Source organism: Brassica oleracea, chromosome C3, assembly GCF_000695525.1.
Source record: "Brassica oleracea var. oleracea cultivar TO1000 chromosome C3, BOL, whole genome shotgun sequence".
Lineage (NCBI taxonomy): Eukaryota > Viridiplantae > Streptophyta > Magnoliopsida > Brassicales > Brassicaceae > Brassica > Brassica oleracea.
Window position 1 is genome coordinate 26,250,960 of NC_027750.1, and position 19,212 is coordinate 26,270,171.

The following is a 19,212-nucleotide window of genomic DNA, read 5'->3' on the forward strand; positions in this document are numbered from 1 at the left end:
GATCAATAAGGTCTTCCAACGCTCTGTTGCTTCGCTGACTCAGTCCGAGACAGGGACCTCCAAAGGTCTTCTCTTGCTAGTATGTTACCCACCAAGATGATGAATGCTTTTGTTTGATTATGGTTTTGGTATATCGTATGGTGCGTTAAAGGATGATCCTTTTTGTGTGTGTGTGTGTGTATGTTAGGCCATTCTTCAGTTTTTTCTTGATTTTGGAGATATGGTTCTGCACGATGCTGACCCGAGTTTGAGGACTTTCTTCCGCTCCTGTCTTAGCCGGTATCTTTCTTTCCTTATGGTTGTATTGAAATGAACCTTCATGTAGATGATTTTGTGGGTATTTATCAATTAACATGTACATTGGCTCTTTCTTGTGTAGTGAGTTCTCGGATGCTGCTGTTGCTGAGGCAACTTGTGAGTTTCTTATCGAGAATAAGAGAAAGCTCTTGGCGTCTTTCCCTAACTTACTCTCTCAGGTATATAATAAACACTGCTTAATGTAATGTTAATTCAGTTGAGAATGAAGCGAGAACATATTTACAGTCTTCTCCATCTAATAAATGCAATTCTGTGTGCAGTTTTTCCCGTTGTTGCTTAAGCTCATTGCCTGGAATTGGGAGAAGTAAGCCGAATCCTTATTGCTTCTTTTTTCTTCATAAGTTATCTAATCAATCACCTCAAGGAGTGTTTATTTCATGCTCCTTATTTCAGGTTGGAGAAGTCCTTCCTGAAGATATTCCCAGGACTGATATCACCTGGCTCATTTCTCCCTCTGTTTCCATCCATTCTAGACTTGCCAAGTGAGTCTCCCTTTCTGAGAAATGCTACTCTAGTATATAAGTTCTTTGGACTGTGGTTTAGATGCCAGTTAGGTGAATCACAAGCTGCTGGTTTAATAATCTCCATGGTTTTGAGCATGTGTAGTAATCTGTGTTGATGCTTGAAATTATATAATCTCTCAGCCTAATTTAGTTTTTTTTTTTTTTGCTAGTGCTGGTTGTGGCACTAGAAAAGGTGGAAAGGAGCTCCGGGTCAGGGTCAAGGGTCGGAGGTAGCATTGCTTCAATCCAGAAGAGTGCAGCTCCTGAGGTCTTTATATCTCATTAAAAAACACATTTACTTGCTAGACTGTGTTCTCAGATATAGTCACTGAATGACACGGATCTCTATGAATGCAGATGCTTCTTGCCCTTATGGATGAAGCCTACACCGGTTCAACCATCGGAGACGGAGGGGATGACTCAGAGTCTGAAGATAACAATACAATAGATGTAGCTGATCCCCTGTTTCTTGAGCTTCTCAAGGACGAAAATGATGGTCTAGCTGTACGCCTCTTGCCTCAGTTTCTACATTATTCAGATATTTCATAAAAACTGAAAGTCTTTAGTGTACTTTGTACTGCAGGAAAGACACCGCGCTTCACCTGCACTAAACGCAGCGTTGCAGGCTGCTGCGAGTGGTCCTCGGTCAGAGAGGATGAAGCAGACACTTAAGATTGCTCCTCGGCTTCTTGATGTCTACTTTAGTGTTACCTTGCGAGACGCAAATGACTGTAAGATTCATTTACCAACGTAGTTAGACCTTTTGACCATTGTTGAGTCTGTTCATGTTTATTTTTCTTTCTTTCTTAATGCTTTATCTTTTTTGCAGCTCTGATCTGTGCACTAATCCCTCTACTCATGACAAGGAACTCTGCAATGTTTCCGGATAAGAACTTTTCTCATGAGGTAACCATCAACGCATCTTTTGTATGAACCTGTAATGCTGTCATATTGAAACTTATATCTTACAGAGATGTGTATACAGATCCGTAGGAGGCTACTGGAGTTCGTCCTGGCTGCATTTCAGAGATCTCCAAACTTCATTGCGCTGTTGAAAGTAATCATTCTATCAATCTTCATGGCTTACTACGATTGTAAGTTTTTTTTTAATTTTGCTGAAACTCGTTTACAAAATGCAGAAGCCTATAATTGACAGGCTTGGAGAAGCTTATGATGACCCTGCTAAGGTCAGTTTCTGATATCTCTCAACGGATTCTTTGTAAAAAGATTATCAATCTTCTCTAAAACATGTTTTTCTTTTTCCATAGAGAGAGTTAGCTTTACAGCTATGTTGGGCAATTGGAGAGTATGGTGGTGGGGGAGAATCACACAAGGAAGCTGCTCGGGAGCTCTTTGAAAGCTTAGAGCTGCTTCTCTACGAGAATCTCTCATCAAGGTATCTCATTAGCCTTTTTGTTATATACTACCATCTTCTTCATGCCTTTCTATTTACACACCACTTTTGCTTCCAACAACCCAAAAAAAAAAGCCGTCTAGGTCTGAGGCAAGAATCTGGGAACGGTTCCAGAAGAACAACACAGTCGAGGCTGTTGTGTTTTGTTGTGACAGCTATCGCAAAGCTCGCAACTTATCACCGTGAGCTGTTGCCAAGAGCTCGTGTTGCCTTGGGAAAGGTACGCGGAGACACATCTGAATCCTATTATAACACTTTGCAATGATTCACTAAAGTCTGAGTTACAAAACTATGTAGGTGGTTAGGTCTAGGATATCAGATGCAAGGGTTTGGAGACGAGCACATGATTACTTAGGACTAATGAACGAGCCAGGAATCTGTTGGTCTGTGTTAGGACCTTCACGTGTGTCAGAGAAACGGTTTCCTGGCACGGTTAATTGGAGTGAGGGTGGGGACAAAATGGTTGCACACATTCCGTTTCACATTCTAAGTGAACAAGGAGGTTACTTCTCATCTTCTTAAACATTTGATTGATTCAACTAAGGTTAGATGATAGTGTGTGGTGGTTGCAAGAGAGATTTAAAGTTGTGTCCGTTTCTTGCAGGTCCACCGTTCCATGACTTTGCTCTCTCTGATGTCATCATCAAAAACTGATCAAAGAAACTAAGAAAGCCTTTTAAATTGGATTTGTTACCATTTTCCGGTTTTGATTTATTTGATTTGCATCAATATAACCACTAACCATCCTCGGTTTGTAACCTGTTTGGATCAAAATTTGATATAATACAATTTCTGTAAAAAGTCTCAAATTGTTTGTTGTGAAAATTGAAACCCAAAGGTGTTTATTTTGTTCGTGTATAATTTACCCAAAACAGAAAAAGTAAAAACTGAACTGAACCAAATTTCATAAATGTCTGTTTTGGAAAAAGAAAAAATCAAATCGAATTGCTTAATATTTTATCCAAATTTTTTGAATTATTTAACATTTTTTAAAAATATTAAATTATTTATAAAATTTATTAAAATATCTGAAAAATATTTCTCAAATATTAATCAGTTTTAATTTTACTATTCAAATCGAAGTGAGCCGAATTTCATAAACATATGCGTTGATTGTGTTTCGAAAAGCAAAAAATAAACCAAAACACCTAATATTTTATGGAAAATTTGGCTGGATAGCTACAAAATAAAACATAATTAAATATCTAGCAAGAAAAAAAGTACATCCATTATTTACGTAATATATACTATAATATCCTTAGTAACCGATTAATGAAAGATGAAAATACCTCTTATTCTTCTTCTTCTTTCATCTCCACCACTTTGTCCTCCGACACCGTTATAATACGACCATTACCACTTCTTCAAAATGTTTTGTATTTATAGTACCCTTAAACACTATCTTTTTTTCCTTAATCAATATCCTTTTTCATAATTATTTTCACATCATTCATATTCACATTTGTCACTGAACCATCATCACCGTAGCAGTGAAATCTACAGATCACGTCGACTTTACGGTCGAGGCGCTCTCAATTGTATCGTAAGTTTTCGATAGTACTATACTCTTTGGACAATATGTACTATGATGTTTCGTTTATTACCATTTTATTTAATATGCTTTATATTATGTACTACATGCATATTTTGATATTTAGGTTAAGATTTGGGTTTAGTTTATGAAAAGTTTGGGTTGACGTGGGGGTAAGCATTACCTCCTTCCTGCAATCATAGACATTTTAAAATTTGAAAAATATATACTATGTTATTTCGTTTGTTATTATTCTATTTGATAATGCTTCATATTATGTCTACGTGCATATTTTGATATTTGGGTTAAAGTTTATTTTTTTTTAGGGTTTAGTGATTAGTGTTTTGGGTTTAGTTTATGAAAGGTTTGGATTGATAAAAATTATGTTTTCTACTATTTATTAATTTTTGACATATATAATATAATATATTTAAACTATTTTATAATTTCATTACAGTGAACTATTCCATTTAACATAATCGATTCTATTTACTGTTTATCTTCTCCCATAATTTTATCTTCTTTTTTCATAGCATGAGCACCATCACGGCTGTAGTAATATTTGTATGAAAGATGAAAGTTTCTTTTGGATTGACGGCCTCTGTTTCATTTGTAATCATTTTTACCGTATTCATCATCTTCCTACTTACCATCACTACCGTTGCAAAGACCGCTATCACCGCAATTTATAGATCACTCTTTTTTTCTTTTATTACTGGCAACCGGTTCAAACGAAGGACAAAACCGGAGAAAAAAATACACAAATGCTATGAGATATAATAACGTCAAAATTAATGCTATATTCTTAATTTTGTTCTCAAAATTGGTTATTACACAAATTAACCCATATTTTATCCAAAAATTTAAATTATTCAATATTTTTCTTTAAAAATGAATTATCTATTAAATTTATTAAAAATATCCTAAAATTTTGAACCAAACTACATCTGAAATTTTCTCAGATATTAACCGGTTTTTAATTTTATTATCCAAATCGGAAACCAAAAAAAAAATTCAATTAAAACTGAGCCAAAATTTTATAAATCACCGAACGAATGATATATCTCCATAACCGAAAAACTGGAGATAGAGGGGATAATTAGTAAGGACTGTAACTTTATATTTTTTGCTGTAGAATTTAATATGTAGATTTATTTGCTGTAGCTTTTATTGGTGTATCTTTCTAAATCACTATTTTTTTTGTTTTGAAAATAAAGTTTTCTACAGCTTTATTCTGATTTTACAGAGATTTTTTTGCTGTGAGTTTTTTAAAGAAAGAAAACCTCGATTTGTTGACATATATAACTTATTAAATTTTGGCTGTCCAGAACATCTACGGCCACAACCAATCGTCTCCGGAATTAACCTAACAGAATCAAACCAAAACACGAAATGCCCAAATTGCATTATCTGATCACTGACCCGGTTAGATCCGTGTTTAAAGTGAATCTGGTTTTGATTTGGTCTGGTTTAAATTTAGAATTGTTTTTTGTTTCTTTTTGGGTAACGTTTATTCGACCTAATCATGACAAGTTTGAACTCAACGAGTTTGATCCTTTTTCTAACATGTCCGAACCAGAAAATGCCAAAACTGTTTGAGGTGGGTCCCAAACTTTGCCGTATACTCGAAAACGACGCCGTAGGGTTGAGGCCTTGAGGGCGGCGGAGATGATTCGCTCCTCCACCACAGGTATATAACGTCACTCGGCTTCCTTATTGGCCGTCTCTCGGTGCACAAGTTTTCTTTTTCTCGATGTTTTCATGCAAAACAATCCACAACTATTAGATCAAATAAAAAATCCACAACTATTAAAATCTTTTGTTTTTCAATAATCTTTTGTTAAATAATTGAAACGTATTCTCCACAATCATGAAACCCATGTGTTATTTCTCCCTACTCAATGTAACGTGTCAACCTACAACTATTATCTACCGGTCACCAAAATGTAATTTATAATCTTCAAAAAAAAAAGTTATTGAAAAGAAAAAAAAATAATCTTCAAAAGTGTGAAATCATTTAAAAGAAATAGGTAGAGTAATTTGTGGGTCGCATAGAGGTGAAAAATAGCAGAGCATAGGAGGAGAAAAAAATTGAAAGATGCATGGGAATATGATTTGATGTAAAGCCTGCGACTCCTCCATCTTTGTATATGTGCGACGTTTCCTTGTGACAGATAATTGATGGATGGATGTGATCTCTTCTCACGATTTGATGCATCCATGCCCTTCGTTTTTTTTCTTCTTGTAATAAAGTTTTTGTCTTGAAAACATTAATGCGTATAGAATCTTATACATGTTGAAGCTCAGAAAAAAGATCCAACTAGTATCCGTTAATTTAATTATTTATTTTTAAGAGATTTTGGCTGACGTAGAGTCCCCTGAGATTTCCAGTCACGCACACATTGCATGCTCAATAGACAATTATAATTATCCTAGATTCTATTACAATTTAGCGATATTAATTAATAATTATATAATAATATATATTCGTTTTGTGTGGTGTATTGTACACATCAACATCAACTCCTGTCTGTCACTAGCTACAGTCAAATATCACATCAGTTGCTTGTAGAACAGGAGAAACACAGATCATTAAAAAAGAACCCTTTTTAATTTTTTACCCTTCCTTTGTCTTTAAAAATTAGAAAATCTAGGGTTTTGTTAGCTTTACAGTTTCCTCGTCCTCTTTCGTGTCTTTGTTCCTTCCCCCACACAAATGGATATGGATGTGTTTAATGGTTGGGAGAGATCAAGATATGAAGATGAAACCGTAATGCCACCTGGTTTTAGGTTTCATCCTACCGATGAAGAGCTCATCACTTACTACCTCCTCAAGAAAGTCCTCGACTCCAGTTTCTCTTGTGCCGCCATTTCTCAAGTTGATCTCAACAAGTCTGAGCCTTGGGAGCTTCCTGGTAAGCCCACTTAACACTGTTAAACTCTAGTTTAATGTCATAAACCATCGGTATAGGTTTAATGTTTCATACTTTACTCTGTTTTGACTTACCTATAGACTTAAGAGCCATTGCTTGAACCTCCCAACTTTAGAATTGTGTCTTAAACTCTAGTAATAGGTTCAAAGTTTCAAACTTTACTCTGTTTTTATATACTTAAAGAGCCATTGGTCTAACCTCTCAAGCTTAGACTTTTCTCCTATCATTTTAAATGTCATATATGTATACAAGGAAGAGGGTCTAGGTCCAATCGTTATAACTCTTAACATTATGAAGTCCAACTTTTAATTAAAAACAAACACTACATGATCATCACCAGCCTTTGTTTCTCTGTTTTTAAAACAGAGTATTTACTTACTTTGAGACTCTTCTTTAACATATGAGCAGAGAAAGCGAAGATGGGGGAGAAAGAGTGGTACTTCTTCACGCTGAGAGACCGTAAGTACCCAACGGGACTGAGGACGAACAGAGCAACAGAAGCTGGTTACTGGAAAGCAACTGGCAAAGACAGAGAGATCAAAAGCTCAAAGACAAACTCTCTTCTCGGGATGAAGAAGACTCTTGTCTTTTACAAAGGCAGAGCTCCTAAAGGTGAGAAAAGCTGTTGGGTCATGCATGAGTATCGCCTCGATGGAAAGTTCTCTTACCATTACATCACTTCCTCCGCTAAGGTAATCTCGTAATCTTTCTATATGATTCATTCACTTACCAAAACAAACAAAAAAAATGTAAACTACCAAAATGTGTTTTTATTATTATTTTTTTAAAATGTGGTTTTTATGTTTTGTTCTTATTACACAGGATGAATGGGTTCTCTCTAAAGTCTGTCTGAAAAGCAGTGTTGTCAGTAGAGAGACCAAACTGATCTCTTCTTCCGGCGGTGTCAACTGCTCCTCCTCCTCCGCCTCCGCTGGATCTTTAATTGCTCCGATGATCGACGCCTATGCGACGGAGCACGTGTCCTGTTTCTCCAATACCTCTGCAGTTCATGCTGACGCGAGCTTTCCTCCTACTTACCTTCCCGCTCCTCTTCCACCGTCTCTGCCACGTCAGCCTCGCCGCTTCGGTGATGACGTGGCGTTTGGTCAGTTTATGGATGTGGGAGCTTCTGGACAGTTTAGCATCGACGCAGCGTTTTTACCGAATCTACCTTCTCTGCCTCCGACGGTGTTTACGCCTCCTTCTCAGCCGTTCGGAGTGTACGGTGGAGCCTCAGCCGTGAGTTCGTGGCCGTTTGCTCTCTGATGATTCGTTATGCGGTCACAAGCTATCTATCTATCTACCGTTTATGAATTCGTTTTAAGGAAAACTAGACTTTCGTTTTTAATTAAATGGTTTGTATTAGTCTCGAATCATGTAGCTGTGTTGCATTTGGTTTGTGTACGTGTTTTGTAATGACTTTATGCATGTTTTATTTCATGATTTTCTATGTGAAAGTAACTTCTGAATTTTGTTTTGCTTACAACTAGTTTCCTAGTACTATTGAGTTGATGATTGTTTCGCTATTTTTTGATTTTTAGATTTTAATTTTTGGTTTTTAGATTTTGGTTTTTGATTTTAAGCTTTCGGTTTTTAGATTTTGATTTTAGTTTTTGGTTTTGCTGTATTTTTTTCAAAAATTAATTAATACATTACTGTAAAATATATAATAAAATAGCAATAAATATTTAGATTTTACAATTAAAATTTATCGAAATATTGTGATTATTATTTTAAAATAAAATACAATAACATATTTTAATTATTATATTTTTATAAAAAAAATATTATAGTAAAATATAAATAATATATATATAAAATTACATAAAAATAAAAATATTTAAAAGTTTGAAACTACTTAGAAAATTTTATTATATAATCAATACATCATTTAAAATAAAAAAAAAAATTAAAATTATAAAATATTATTTATTTTAGTGTGTCTAATAATTCTTACAGTTATTCAATAATTTTATTTATAGCAATTAATAATTAATGATTTAAAATTAATTAATATTATATATAAATATCAAAATTTATTTGCAAATATGAGACACAAATAAATTATTTTACATTATTGTTTAAATGATATCTTAAAAACTTGTTTGAAAAATTTCTCTTTATGAAATATTATTTATTTAATTATAAATACATAAATACATTACTTTCTATAAAATAAAGAAATAAAATTCGTTTTTTTTATCAAAAAACCCACAAAAATAAGTTTCTGGTTTTTCTTCATAAATATATTGAAATTTTGAAAAACTAGTTTTCCTAAAATTTAGAGAATCCATTTGTTAAAAATCTTGATTGGCAAATCAAATGATTTTTACAAAAAACAAAAACTAAAAACTAAAACTTGATTGGAAGAAAATTAGGTTTTCCAAAAACAAAAGCCAAAAACTACTTCAAAATCTGTAAACAATCAACCCATGTGTGCCATTAAAAAGTAAAATTATAAAACTATTAATGCATTTTTCTGCTAAAAACGGGATTGATTTTGCAAAGGTTAAAGTTAAGATTAAAAAAAAATTGGATTTATTTTGAAAGGTAAATATCCAAAAAAAAAAATTTGGCTAAAAATGCTAATGTCATATTCTCTGTTTCAAAATATTTGATGTTTTAAGTGAATGCACAAAAATTAATGCATACATTTTTTTAAAAAAATTAACATTAAAAATATAAAATAAAACTAATTCATCCAATCATAAAAATAACTATAAAACATCATTGGTGACACAATATTCTATAAAACTAAAATTAATATCAAAATATCAAAATATCAAGTATTTTGAAACATTTTAAAACATAAGGAGCGATGGCTTGTTGTGATACACCTTATTCCTCTGTTTCCAAAGATGGAATAGAATTGCTTGGGCTGCTAGTTTTCGTAGAGCAGGTGGCTACTAAGTTAAATATCGATTTTGATATAGCTAACTCCTAATGCATAACTTTAAAAAATGTCAAAACAGCAATTTCAGTTTGTGTTGCTAACTTGGAATAGAATGTTGTTTAGCTTTATGAACATGTTTTTCAGGGTAATAAGACGGATTAATAACAAGATAAACTGGTGGGCCCTTTGTATGTTATGGGCCTTGGCCCGAAAGACTAAACATACAATAAAGGGATAAAAAGGTAAATTACTGTCAGAATCATCTCTTTCTTTCTGGATAACACAGAGACAACATCAAGAAGAGTTCGGTAGTAGAAGGAAGCCATGGCGACAGTAGTCCTGTATCTTTCTTCCTGTGCGAAATTCAATTCCAATTTCAAATTCCTTTCGCTTAAGGGAGCTTCTTCTTCCCCAACTTCTTCCTTCTCCACTCGTCGTGGTGCGTCGGCTACTGTCTGCTCCTCCGTCCTCCCTTAGCTTCTCTCAGAGCGTTTCTCAATGTGTCGCATTCTCTTCCGGTAAAACCCTCTTGTCAGAATAATCGTGACTTGATTTCCCAGTAATTGATTTAAAATTTGAAACTTTGGGTGGGTCTCTCTACAGGGAACATGTGTGTACAGAAGAAGCCAATGAGGAGGCAAATGATTGTGTGTGAGGCTGCTCCGACGAAGAAAGCTGATTCAGCTGCAAAGAGAGCTCGCCAAGCTGAGAAGAGGCGCGTTTACAACAAATCTAAGAAGTCTGAAGCTCGTACTCGTATGAAGAAGGTAAATAGTCAATCATAGTGCTCCGCTTCACTTTTTGTTTAACTATGTTTGGGAACAAAATGTTTAGAGAATGTTTCTCCTTGGCACTTCTTGTAGTAACCTTTGGACAACGACCGTGATTAGTTTGATTCATATTGGGATATTGATTATAGGTGGTGGGCTTGTAGGGTGGGATTCTAAAAGTCTTTGATAATTAAATTATAATTGTTACGTATACTAAACAGGTCTTGGAAGCACTAGATGGGCTCAAGAAGAAAGCAGAAGCGCAACCTGATGAGATCGTTACCGTGGAGAAACTCATAGGAGAGGCTTATTCTGCAATAGACAAAGCAGTCAAGGTTAGAGCGCTACACAAGAACACCGGTGCGCGTAGGAAGTCTCGCTTGGCCAGGAGGAAAAAGGCCGTTGAGATCCACCACGGTTGGTATGTCCCTGCCACAGCAGCAGCAGCGGAAGAAGCTGTGGCCATGGCTGCCTAAAAAGAACATGGACTAAGATTAAGATTGTTTTTGTTTATATGATCATATGGAAGATGTGAAAATTGCATTCATAATCGAATCTGGTTTTCATCATGTATAATTCAGACTCTTCTTTTGAACTGTTGAATCTAAGGCTTTCTGTCTTTGATCATTGACTTGGCCTTGAATCTTGTTTAGTAAGGTATTAACCAAAATTTCCTGATAATTAATTGCTGCAATACAAACTATATATATATATATATATATGATGAAAGCAGTTCGTTAATTTTGTTTGAGAATAGCTATGTTAATAAGGATAATTCTTAACTCTTTTTCTAGAATAATAATAGAAGGTTTTATGAAAAACATTTCTTGTAATACGTCCCTTAATTTTTTATTTTTTTTTTCAACATTCCCTTAAATTTAATATGTAGATCTTTGATAGAAATAAAAGACTACTACATTATTTTACAGAATGGATTTTTTAATTCATATATCCAGAAGATTCTGTGGCCCAAGAAAACCCAATCCATTATCCATAAAGTGGAGACATTATGTAGCTGTCGTTAAAGTAAAACAAAGAATATAATTAAAAATCAATTAACCAAAATTTAATTAACTGATCTTAAATCTCAATCACACGTCTCCCTGCCGTCAAGAACAGATGGTGGGCCCCCCTCCATTGGAATCTTGACTAGCCAACACGGCCACCATTCTCTCCTTGTCTCCTGATCGTTCTCCACGCGTCTGATTGACCGTGTGGCACTATAGGTTTGTCTTTTAAATTCGATTAATTATTTTATTTAGTGAGTGCACTAGTGGGACCTTGTTTCCTTTTAATAAGTTTTTGGAGGAGGGGCGGCTATGTGACCTTTTGTATTTTTAAACATTTGATAAAACTGTAATAAAAAGGAGTCAAAATCAACGTTGAATTAGAGTTGAGTTGAAGAAGTCACCCATAGTACTTTTTTTACGCGATCGCCGTCGGCACGTGCTTGACGGTGAGATTCACGCGTTTACATGGAAACGCAGTTTCTGAGCCGCGCCTCTTGCCACACGTTCAGATTTTTTGCGTTATATGGTACTCCCTCTATTTCATAATATAAGATGTTTTAGAAGATTTTTGTTATTTCAAAATAGACGATGTTTTAATATTTTTATGTTATTTTTAATTTTATTGAAAACTGTGTGACCAATTAGATATTGTAGTTATTTCTGTAATTAATTTGATGATTTTTAAATTATATTTTTAAACCTAATTTGTTAGAAAAAAAATAATTTTTTTAATTTTTGTACACTAAAAAATAACATCATCTATTATGAAACGGAGGGAATAAACGCTTTCTCTCTCGCATCTTCATAGACGACAGCTCCAAATTTATGTCCAAGTTTTTGTATTTACTTTTGTCATATCTGGCTGTACGTAATATTTCCTAGTTTTGTAGATACTTCTAACTACGAATTAGATGCACCAGCTTCCTTTTAAGGTATCTAACTTTCAAAAACAACTGAAATAACAATGCTCAATCTCTCTTTTCCGAAAGCTAGACTTAGATGCTAGCAAACTTATCTGTTCTGTAAATGAAACAACTAATAACAATCAATTTATAGTTTTCTTTATCTAATTTGTAGCATAAATCCTCGTATTTTGGATAAAAATTATGTATTTGTATATATACATCTTGTGTGTCAATAAACTTAACTGAAACAATTTAAACTCTAAGCGTAAGCGTGCAAATTCAAATGCAGCTGTAGTTAATTCTACTTATTTTATCTATCTTTTATAAGAAAACAAACTTTTAAATATTAAACCACGTGAGCAACCGGCACAAAACAATTAAAGTTCCACAGTATAATTAACCTCATAAATAAATGTTGATATGGGATTGCATTGTAATTCCTTTGATTACGAATTGAGAAAAACAAACGAGTATACAAGGAATTCATTGTGTGGGAAACACAGCAAGCCCCATGCATTTCCATTCAATGCGTAACATATAATTTTCCTGGTTCCTCTGATATACTGCCCTTTGTATCACTTTTTGTTTACATCAGATAGGTTTTCATTTTAAGTAATGATACTCTTGGTTACGAGAAATGAATAAATGCTACTCCTACATCAAATATTTATGAACATAAAAGATACTCCACGTGATAAATATATAGCTCTAAATATGTATTGATTCAAATATGAGTAATAGTAAGATCTGTTTTATAAAAAAAAAATTGAATGCAAAGATAGAATAATTTAATTATAAAAAGTCGCCGGAATCCGAGTGAACGGGATGGGTTGTCACATAAAAAATCGATTTTTTTTGTGACAACCGCCCCGTGGGAACTACCTGTCCCGTGGACCCCAGGCTCACAGCGCTGCAGCGCACCGATCCCAACCCCTCCATTATAAGTTTTTTCTAACTCCATAATTAGGTTGTTGGTGAGCCTCAAACCCAGTACCTCACCTTTTAACAACATTCTCACACGACTGTCACCAATTGACTACTGTTAAAATATTCATCAATTAAATTCAAAGATATATATATATATATATATATATATATATTCCACGAATGTATTTTGTTAGTATATGTTTCTATTTTTAAACCATGTATATGTGTGTTGATATACATTTTAAATATGAGCTAAAAGTATGAAAACGCTTGGTGGTAAAAAAATAAAAACAAAACGAAGGGTTAATACGAAAGCAAGGAATCTTGAAGGAGGACACAGACACACGTGGCAAAGGATAAGTGGAAGATAGGAAGAAAACCATGAAAACCGCTGTTCTTGTAAGAGAAGCCGCTAAAACTATTTCCAGGCTTTGACTGTTCACAACAAAGCGCCCCAAAAGGAGCGTCGCTTTTACTCTCTCTCCATCTATATATAAACAACACCTGCTTCCTCTTCCATCTTCAATTATCACACCACTCTCTCCCTCTCCTCCTTTATATTTTAGTTATGGCCAAGATTGGTTTGAAACCCGATCCAGTTAACAATAATGCCAAGGAGATTCGTTACAGAGGCGTTAGGAAGAGGCCATGGGGCCGTTATGCCGCGGAGATCCGAGATCCGGGTAAGAAAACCCGGGTCTGGCTTGGTACTTTCGATACCGCCGAAGAGGCGGCGCGTGCTTACGATGCGGCGGCGCGTGATTTCCGAGGGGCCAAGGCTAAGACCAATTTCCCCAATTTTCTCGAGCTGAGTGAGAAGATGCCGGCTGCCGGCGGCGGTTTCGAGCGTAGCCCAAGCCAGAGCAGCACCCTTGACTGCGATTCTCCTCCGGCGGCGGTTACGCCGGCGAGTGCTGGGATTGTTCCGCCGCAGCTCGAGCTTCGCCTCGGCGGCTATCAGATCCCGATGGCGCGTCCTATTTACTTTTTGGACGTTATGGGAGTAGGCAACGGAGGTCGTGCTCAGCCTCCGGTGGCGTCAGCTTTTAGGTCGCCGGTGGCTTGTGTGGCTCAGAGCGACTCTGATTCGTCGTCGGTTGTTGATTTCGAAGGTGTGATGGAGAAGAGATCTCAGCTGTTTGATCTAGATCTAAACTTGTCTCCTCCGTCGGAACAGGCCTGAACTTATCGAAGGTGGTCGTGGTCGTGTTCATTTCCGACGCGCATGCGTTTTTTTTTTGTTTGGGAGCTGAGAGAATTCGTATTCTCGTTAGTTTTTTATTCTCTCTCACTCTAGAATAATTATTATTATCGGTTTAAAAAAAAAAAGTTTATCGGGAGAGAGAATATAATTTTAGCTGACATGGATCGTTATGTACATATTATTACATAACTGGAGATCTGAACTTTTGTTGTGTGCTTTTTTGCGACTTGGTTTCACCTTGTTGTTCCTCTATCTGTAGCCTTTAATTTTGTTATTGCAAATTTTATATCAATAATTTGGTGATCTTCGTAATTATCTTCATCTAATTTTTCACTCCGCAATTGTTTCTAAGAATCTAAAATCAGTTCTTTTTTGGTATTATTTTTCGTTGGCATTGGTTTGATAAAATCGCAAAAATAACCGAAGTTGGAGTATGATAAAACTTAATTAGAGAGATAGTTAGATACAAGTTTCCAAGCAGCCGGAAAAAAATAAATTCATCTTTTCTCCAAAAAAAGAAGAAGTTTCCAGCAGACACGCAGCCGACGTGTGTGGAGCCCCTTCTTCTCTGCGGCGTATTTTAGTAAAATAATTGGCGTTTACGTCACCAATTTGGGACTGCTTACAAAGTACGAACTACTCCTTTTCCTCTAATTGAAATTTGAGTTCTGAAAGATGAATGAATTGTTTTTTTTTTTGCTTAACAGATGATAGAATTGATCCAAAAAAAAACAGATGAATGAATATTAATACTTTTAGGTTCTGACAGAAAGAACCTAGATTTTTAAATAGATAGATTCTGCCGTTCAGGTGTGGGAAAGAGCCTCTTACGTTACCCAGCCTAACTTCTCTGATGCGGAAACACTCCATGATGCCTTTCTGCTCATGTCGACAATGGTGAGTCTCCCGCCCACAGGGGTGTCAACGTGCCTCACCTCCTGGCTTCTGTGGAATATATGGACTGCTCGGAACTTGCTAGTCTTCGAAAACAGACAGATCCCGGCGACTACCGTGGTTTCCAAGGCATGCTCTTCTGGTCGTGAATGGTTACAGGCACAGGTGCCGACATCCACACAATTGCGACCCGCTCTCTTAGAGTTCGAAATCCCGCCAACACGAATGGACGTGATGCTCTGCAATTCTGATGCGGCGTGGTCGTCGGCAAACCACCGAACGGGTCTAGGCTGGTGTTTCACGGATCTACAATCTACTGTCATCCAGGAACAATCCCGCGCACTGGCACATATCTCCTCCCCCCTCGTAGCGGAAGCGCTGGCTATGAGGGAAGCAATGCTGGAAGCTAAGCGCCTATCTCTAACAAAAGCATGGTTCCAAACCGACTCACGGGAGCTAGCTAGAGCTATCTTCTCGAAGTCTTATCCGGTGGAGCTCTTCGGGGTTCTCATGGATATCGAGATTCTATCATCATCCTTTATCTTCTGTTTTATTTCCTTTGTTGGGCGAGAGTACAATGTTGCAGCTGATTCCCTAGCGAAAGCTGCACTCTCTTGTTCCTCCCCCGCCTTGTATTGAACCCTCTTGGTTTAGATATATTAATGCATTTCAGTTGACAAAAAAAAAAAAGATTCTGCCGTTCAAAAGATAAGTTTAATATTTTAACATTTACACAAAAAAAAATAAAATAATTTTAATACTTTTCATCGCATTCTCATTATATTTTCCCAATTTAAAACAAGATCTCCATCTGAGTAAAAACATATTTTAAGAAACAACTAGCAATATGTTTTAATTTTGTTTATATGAATATCTTTTTAACAATTAATACCACTCTATCATCTATTTGACCTATTTTCATCTATATTTTATAGGTGTTTTTACTAATAATTATTATATTATAGAGTCTATTTATTATATTTATAAAATCAGAAGTGTTTTGGAGATAAGTGATAATTTTGGAGCATTTTTGAGATATTTGGAGCAAACACCCTAGATGACCATCGAGCTCGACAAACGGTCGATATTGGAGAGTTAGAATCGATACGCATGACTTGGTATTGATCGACAGCGAAACGCGCAGAAAGCTCGTTTAGTCACAGCCGAATTGAAGCCCAAGACTTCACCATTTTACAAGATTATCCCTAACGAGTTTTACCCTAATTATATAAGCTTTGCCGCCTTGTTAGAGGCAAAGTGTGCTTTCTTTGTGCTTTCATTGTTTTACTATTTTCACAGCAAAGGTTTTTAGGATTTTGATAGATTGGAGAGAAAATCCAAAGTTATAATTTGTGATTGGAACTCCATTAATATCTATTTACTATTCTAATGAAGTTTTTATACTTAACTGCTGTTATGAATTGCTCAGCCATGTATGAGTAGTTTCATTGTTAGATTTTAGGGTTTAAATAGGTTAGGAGGGATTAGCCCCAACTATAGATTGCTGAGTTGTGACAATCATCTTTAGGATTGTTCATTAATGTATGTGTCTAGATTAGCTACCTAGAACCTGCCCTTGGATTGATTGATAAAAGCGAGAGTTTATTCTCATCCTGAAAATATTCTAAAAGAACTATGTTTCTTGCTATGAGCAAGGCGAGAATTGATATAGTGAGCTTAGTAAGCCTTCATTCAACCTGCGCATAAAGCTTGAGTAGAGCGCGTCGATCGATATCACACTTAAATAATCAATCGACGGTGCAAATGGTGTATCGATCGATATCCCCATAGGATTATCGATCGATACTTTATATTGATCAAAATAACGAGAGTTGAAATCATTAGATTTAGTTAATAGACAACTCAATACATGCGAGAGCTGATTGACTAGTTGATTAAAGTAGTTGAGCTTTATATTATCATGCATGCAACTCATTAGGCATCTGTAGGATTATAGTCCCAATTTTCCTGAATAAAAACCCTAAATCTAGCTATTTCCTTTTTAAGCACCAAAACCCCAAACCTGCTATTGAACAAACACTTGTTCAATATAAAACTGCAATTTACATTTGAAAACTCTAAAAAAGATTCTTGCTTAACAAATCATATTAGATTCATTAGGTTCTCTAGCTCCCTGTGAATTCGATCCCTAAGTACTACAACTCGACCTCTTATTTGAGAGAATATAAATCACTCCTTAGGGTAATTTGAGTGGTATCAAATTTGGCGCCGTTGCCAGGGAGCTTTGATCGCCTATTTTGTCTAATTTTTGTTAAGTTTCTGACATAATTTTTTTTTTCTTGGATTTTCATGTACATGCCCAGCAGTACCAGAAGCAACAAGGAAACTCAACTGATATTCTCACCAGATCCTGCAAGCTTGGAACGCTCGATCCGCAAGAAAGCGCGATCCTTATCGACCGACAGCAACACTTCTGTGTCGCTCGATTCTGCTCAACCATCGTCAACCCAGACACCAGTCCGGTCGATCAATTCTCGCTCACCCCTGTCGACCGACAACACAAACGTTCCGTCGACCGACATCTTTCACCGCCATTGATCGACATTCCATCTCCGATATCGATCGAAACTGAGCTGCGAGACATGGTTGCGCCTTTGATACTTGTTCGGGACAACAATGGAGACATGCATGACCTGGAGGGTCATCTGCGTATTGCAGCAGGTCAGAGGATAGATGCTCAGGGGACAACTATCCCTGAGCCTGATGCTACTGCTACAGGTACTACCTTACCTGTAGATGAGGCTGCGCAACCCAAGACGTTGGCTGATTACAACCGTCTAGATCGATACTACACCAAGAGATCAACCATCATTCCTCCCACCATTGAGAGGGATTTTGAGTTGAAAGCGCAGTACTACACACTTGTGGGACTGCTACCCTACCATTGATTATCCCACGAGCATCCTATGGACCATCTGGAGAGGTTCGAGGATCTGATTTCTGCTATTAAAGTCGAAGGAGTCTCTGAGGACTACCTGTTATGCAAGCTCTTCAGGTACTCACTTGCTGGAGAAGCTCTGCATTGGTCAAGCAGTTACAACCAGGATCTATTAAATCCTTGAGCGACATCAAGAATGCATTCTTATGCAATTTCTATGATGAAGCGCGTGCTGAAGACTTGAGGAGCAAGATTGCTACATTCACTCAGGAGCCTGCAGAATCATTCAGAGGCTCTTGGATCAGATTCAAGTCTTACCAGAGAGACTGTCCACACCACGGATTCAATGAAGTATAACTGCTCAGTACTTTCTACAGAGGCATCGCGGTGCAGTACCAGATGGCTCTTGATGCTTCCAGCAATGGAAACTTCAACACCAAGAATCCAGAGGAGGCAGTTGAAAACCTAGCATCCAGCAACAACACCAGCACCAAGAACACTGATTTTGAGAGGAAAAAATCAGCCACCATCTTTGGGAATGATCAGATGGATGAAGTGAATGCAAAACTGGACAGTGTTCACAAGCTTCTCAGGAAGCAGACCAGCTTTGTTGAAGATGAAGAAGCTGTAGAGGGTAGAGCAGAAGAAGAAGAGGTGAACTACATTGGTGGAGCTGGATTCCAAGGTTCTGGAAACCAGGGTGGAAACATAAACTCCTATGGAAATAGGAGCAACTTCAACCAAAACTCACAGTACCAGAAACTCTACAACAACAACAGGAATTTTGGAAGTTCCTACTACCAGAAGCCACCACCGTCTACTCAAGAGAGCAAGATTGAAGAGATGCTTGATAGGGTTCTTGAGGCAGAGCATCGAATGACCGTGGACTTCAATGGGAAGATAGATTCTGTCTACACCAACCTGAACACAAAGTTTGAGACTTTGAGCACTCATGTGAAGAAGATGGAGATGCAGGTTGTGCAGACATGAGATGCTATTAAGAGGTAGGAA

The 19,212-nt window shown here is 36.4% G+C and overlaps 4 protein-coding genes and 1 pseudogene across 4 annotated transcripts in view; all 5 read left to right on the plus strand.

Moving 5' to 3' along the window:
- LOC106331689 (AP-5 complex subunit zeta-1-like) overlaps positions 1–3,064 on the plus strand; it is a 3,288-nt gene extending 224 nt beyond the window's left edge. Inside the window, exons 2-16 of the mRNA XM_013770092.1 lie at positions 11–79; positions 188–279; positions 380–476; positions 579–622; positions 712–800; positions 992–1,089; positions 1,179–1,325; positions 1,405–1,552; positions 1,651–1,727; positions 1,807–1,878; positions 1,961–2,008; positions 2,090–2,217; positions 2,311–2,455; positions 2,533–2,737; positions 2,840–3,064. Coding sequence (XP_013625546.1) covers positions 11–79; positions 188–279; positions 380–476; positions 579–622; positions 712–800; positions 992–1,089; positions 1,179–1,325; positions 1,405–1,552; positions 1,651–1,727; positions 1,807–1,878; positions 1,961–2,008; positions 2,090–2,217; positions 2,311–2,455; positions 2,533–2,737; positions 2,840–2,889 — 1,509 coding nt within the window. The 3' untranslated portion in view covers positions 2,890–3,064. The remainder of the gene's footprint in view (positions 1–10; positions 80–187; positions 280–379; positions 477–578; positions 623–711; positions 801–991; positions 1,090–1,178; positions 1,326–1,404; positions 1,553–1,650; positions 1,728–1,806; positions 1,879–1,960; positions 2,009–2,089; positions 2,218–2,310; positions 2,456–2,532; positions 2,738–2,839) is intronic.
- Positions 3,065–6,396: 3,332 nt separating this feature from the next.
- On the plus strand, positions 6,397–8,140 carry LOC106332761 (protein CUP-SHAPED COTYLEDON 1-like). The gene is made up of 3 exons (XM_013771257.1): positions 6,397–6,681; positions 7,108–7,391; positions 7,522–8,140. The coding sequence occupies exons 1-3, from the start codon at positions 6,483–6,485 to the stop codon at positions 7,963–7,965; spliced, it is 927 nt and encodes a 308-aa protein (XP_013626711.1). The 5' UTR covers positions 6,397–6,482; the 3' UTR covers positions 7,966–8,140.
- A 1,713-nt stretch (positions 8,141–9,853) lies between these two features.
- On the plus strand, positions 9,854–10,983 carry LOC106332508 (annotated as a pseudogene).
- Positions 10,984–13,657: 2,674 nt separating this feature from the next.
- Positions 13,658–14,718, plus strand: LOC106328049 (ethylene-responsive transcription factor 4-like). The gene has a single exon (XM_013766404.1). The coding sequence runs from the start codon at positions 13,773–13,775 to the stop codon at positions 14,385–14,387; it is 615 nt and encodes a 204-aa protein (XP_013621858.1). The 5' UTR covers positions 13,658–13,772; the 3' UTR covers positions 14,388–14,718.
- Positions 14,719–14,808: 90 nt separating this feature from the next.
- LOC106328047 lies at positions 14,809–16,262 on the plus strand. The gene is made up of 2 exons (XM_013766403.1): positions 14,809–15,037; positions 15,116–16,262. Exon 2 carries the CDS (start codon positions 15,294–15,296, stop codon positions 15,939–15,941), a length of 648 nt encoding a protein of 215 aa, XP_013621857.1. The 5' UTR covers positions 14,809–15,037; positions 15,116–15,293; the 3' UTR covers positions 15,942–16,262.
- Positions 16,263–19,212: the final 2,950 nt, after the last annotated feature.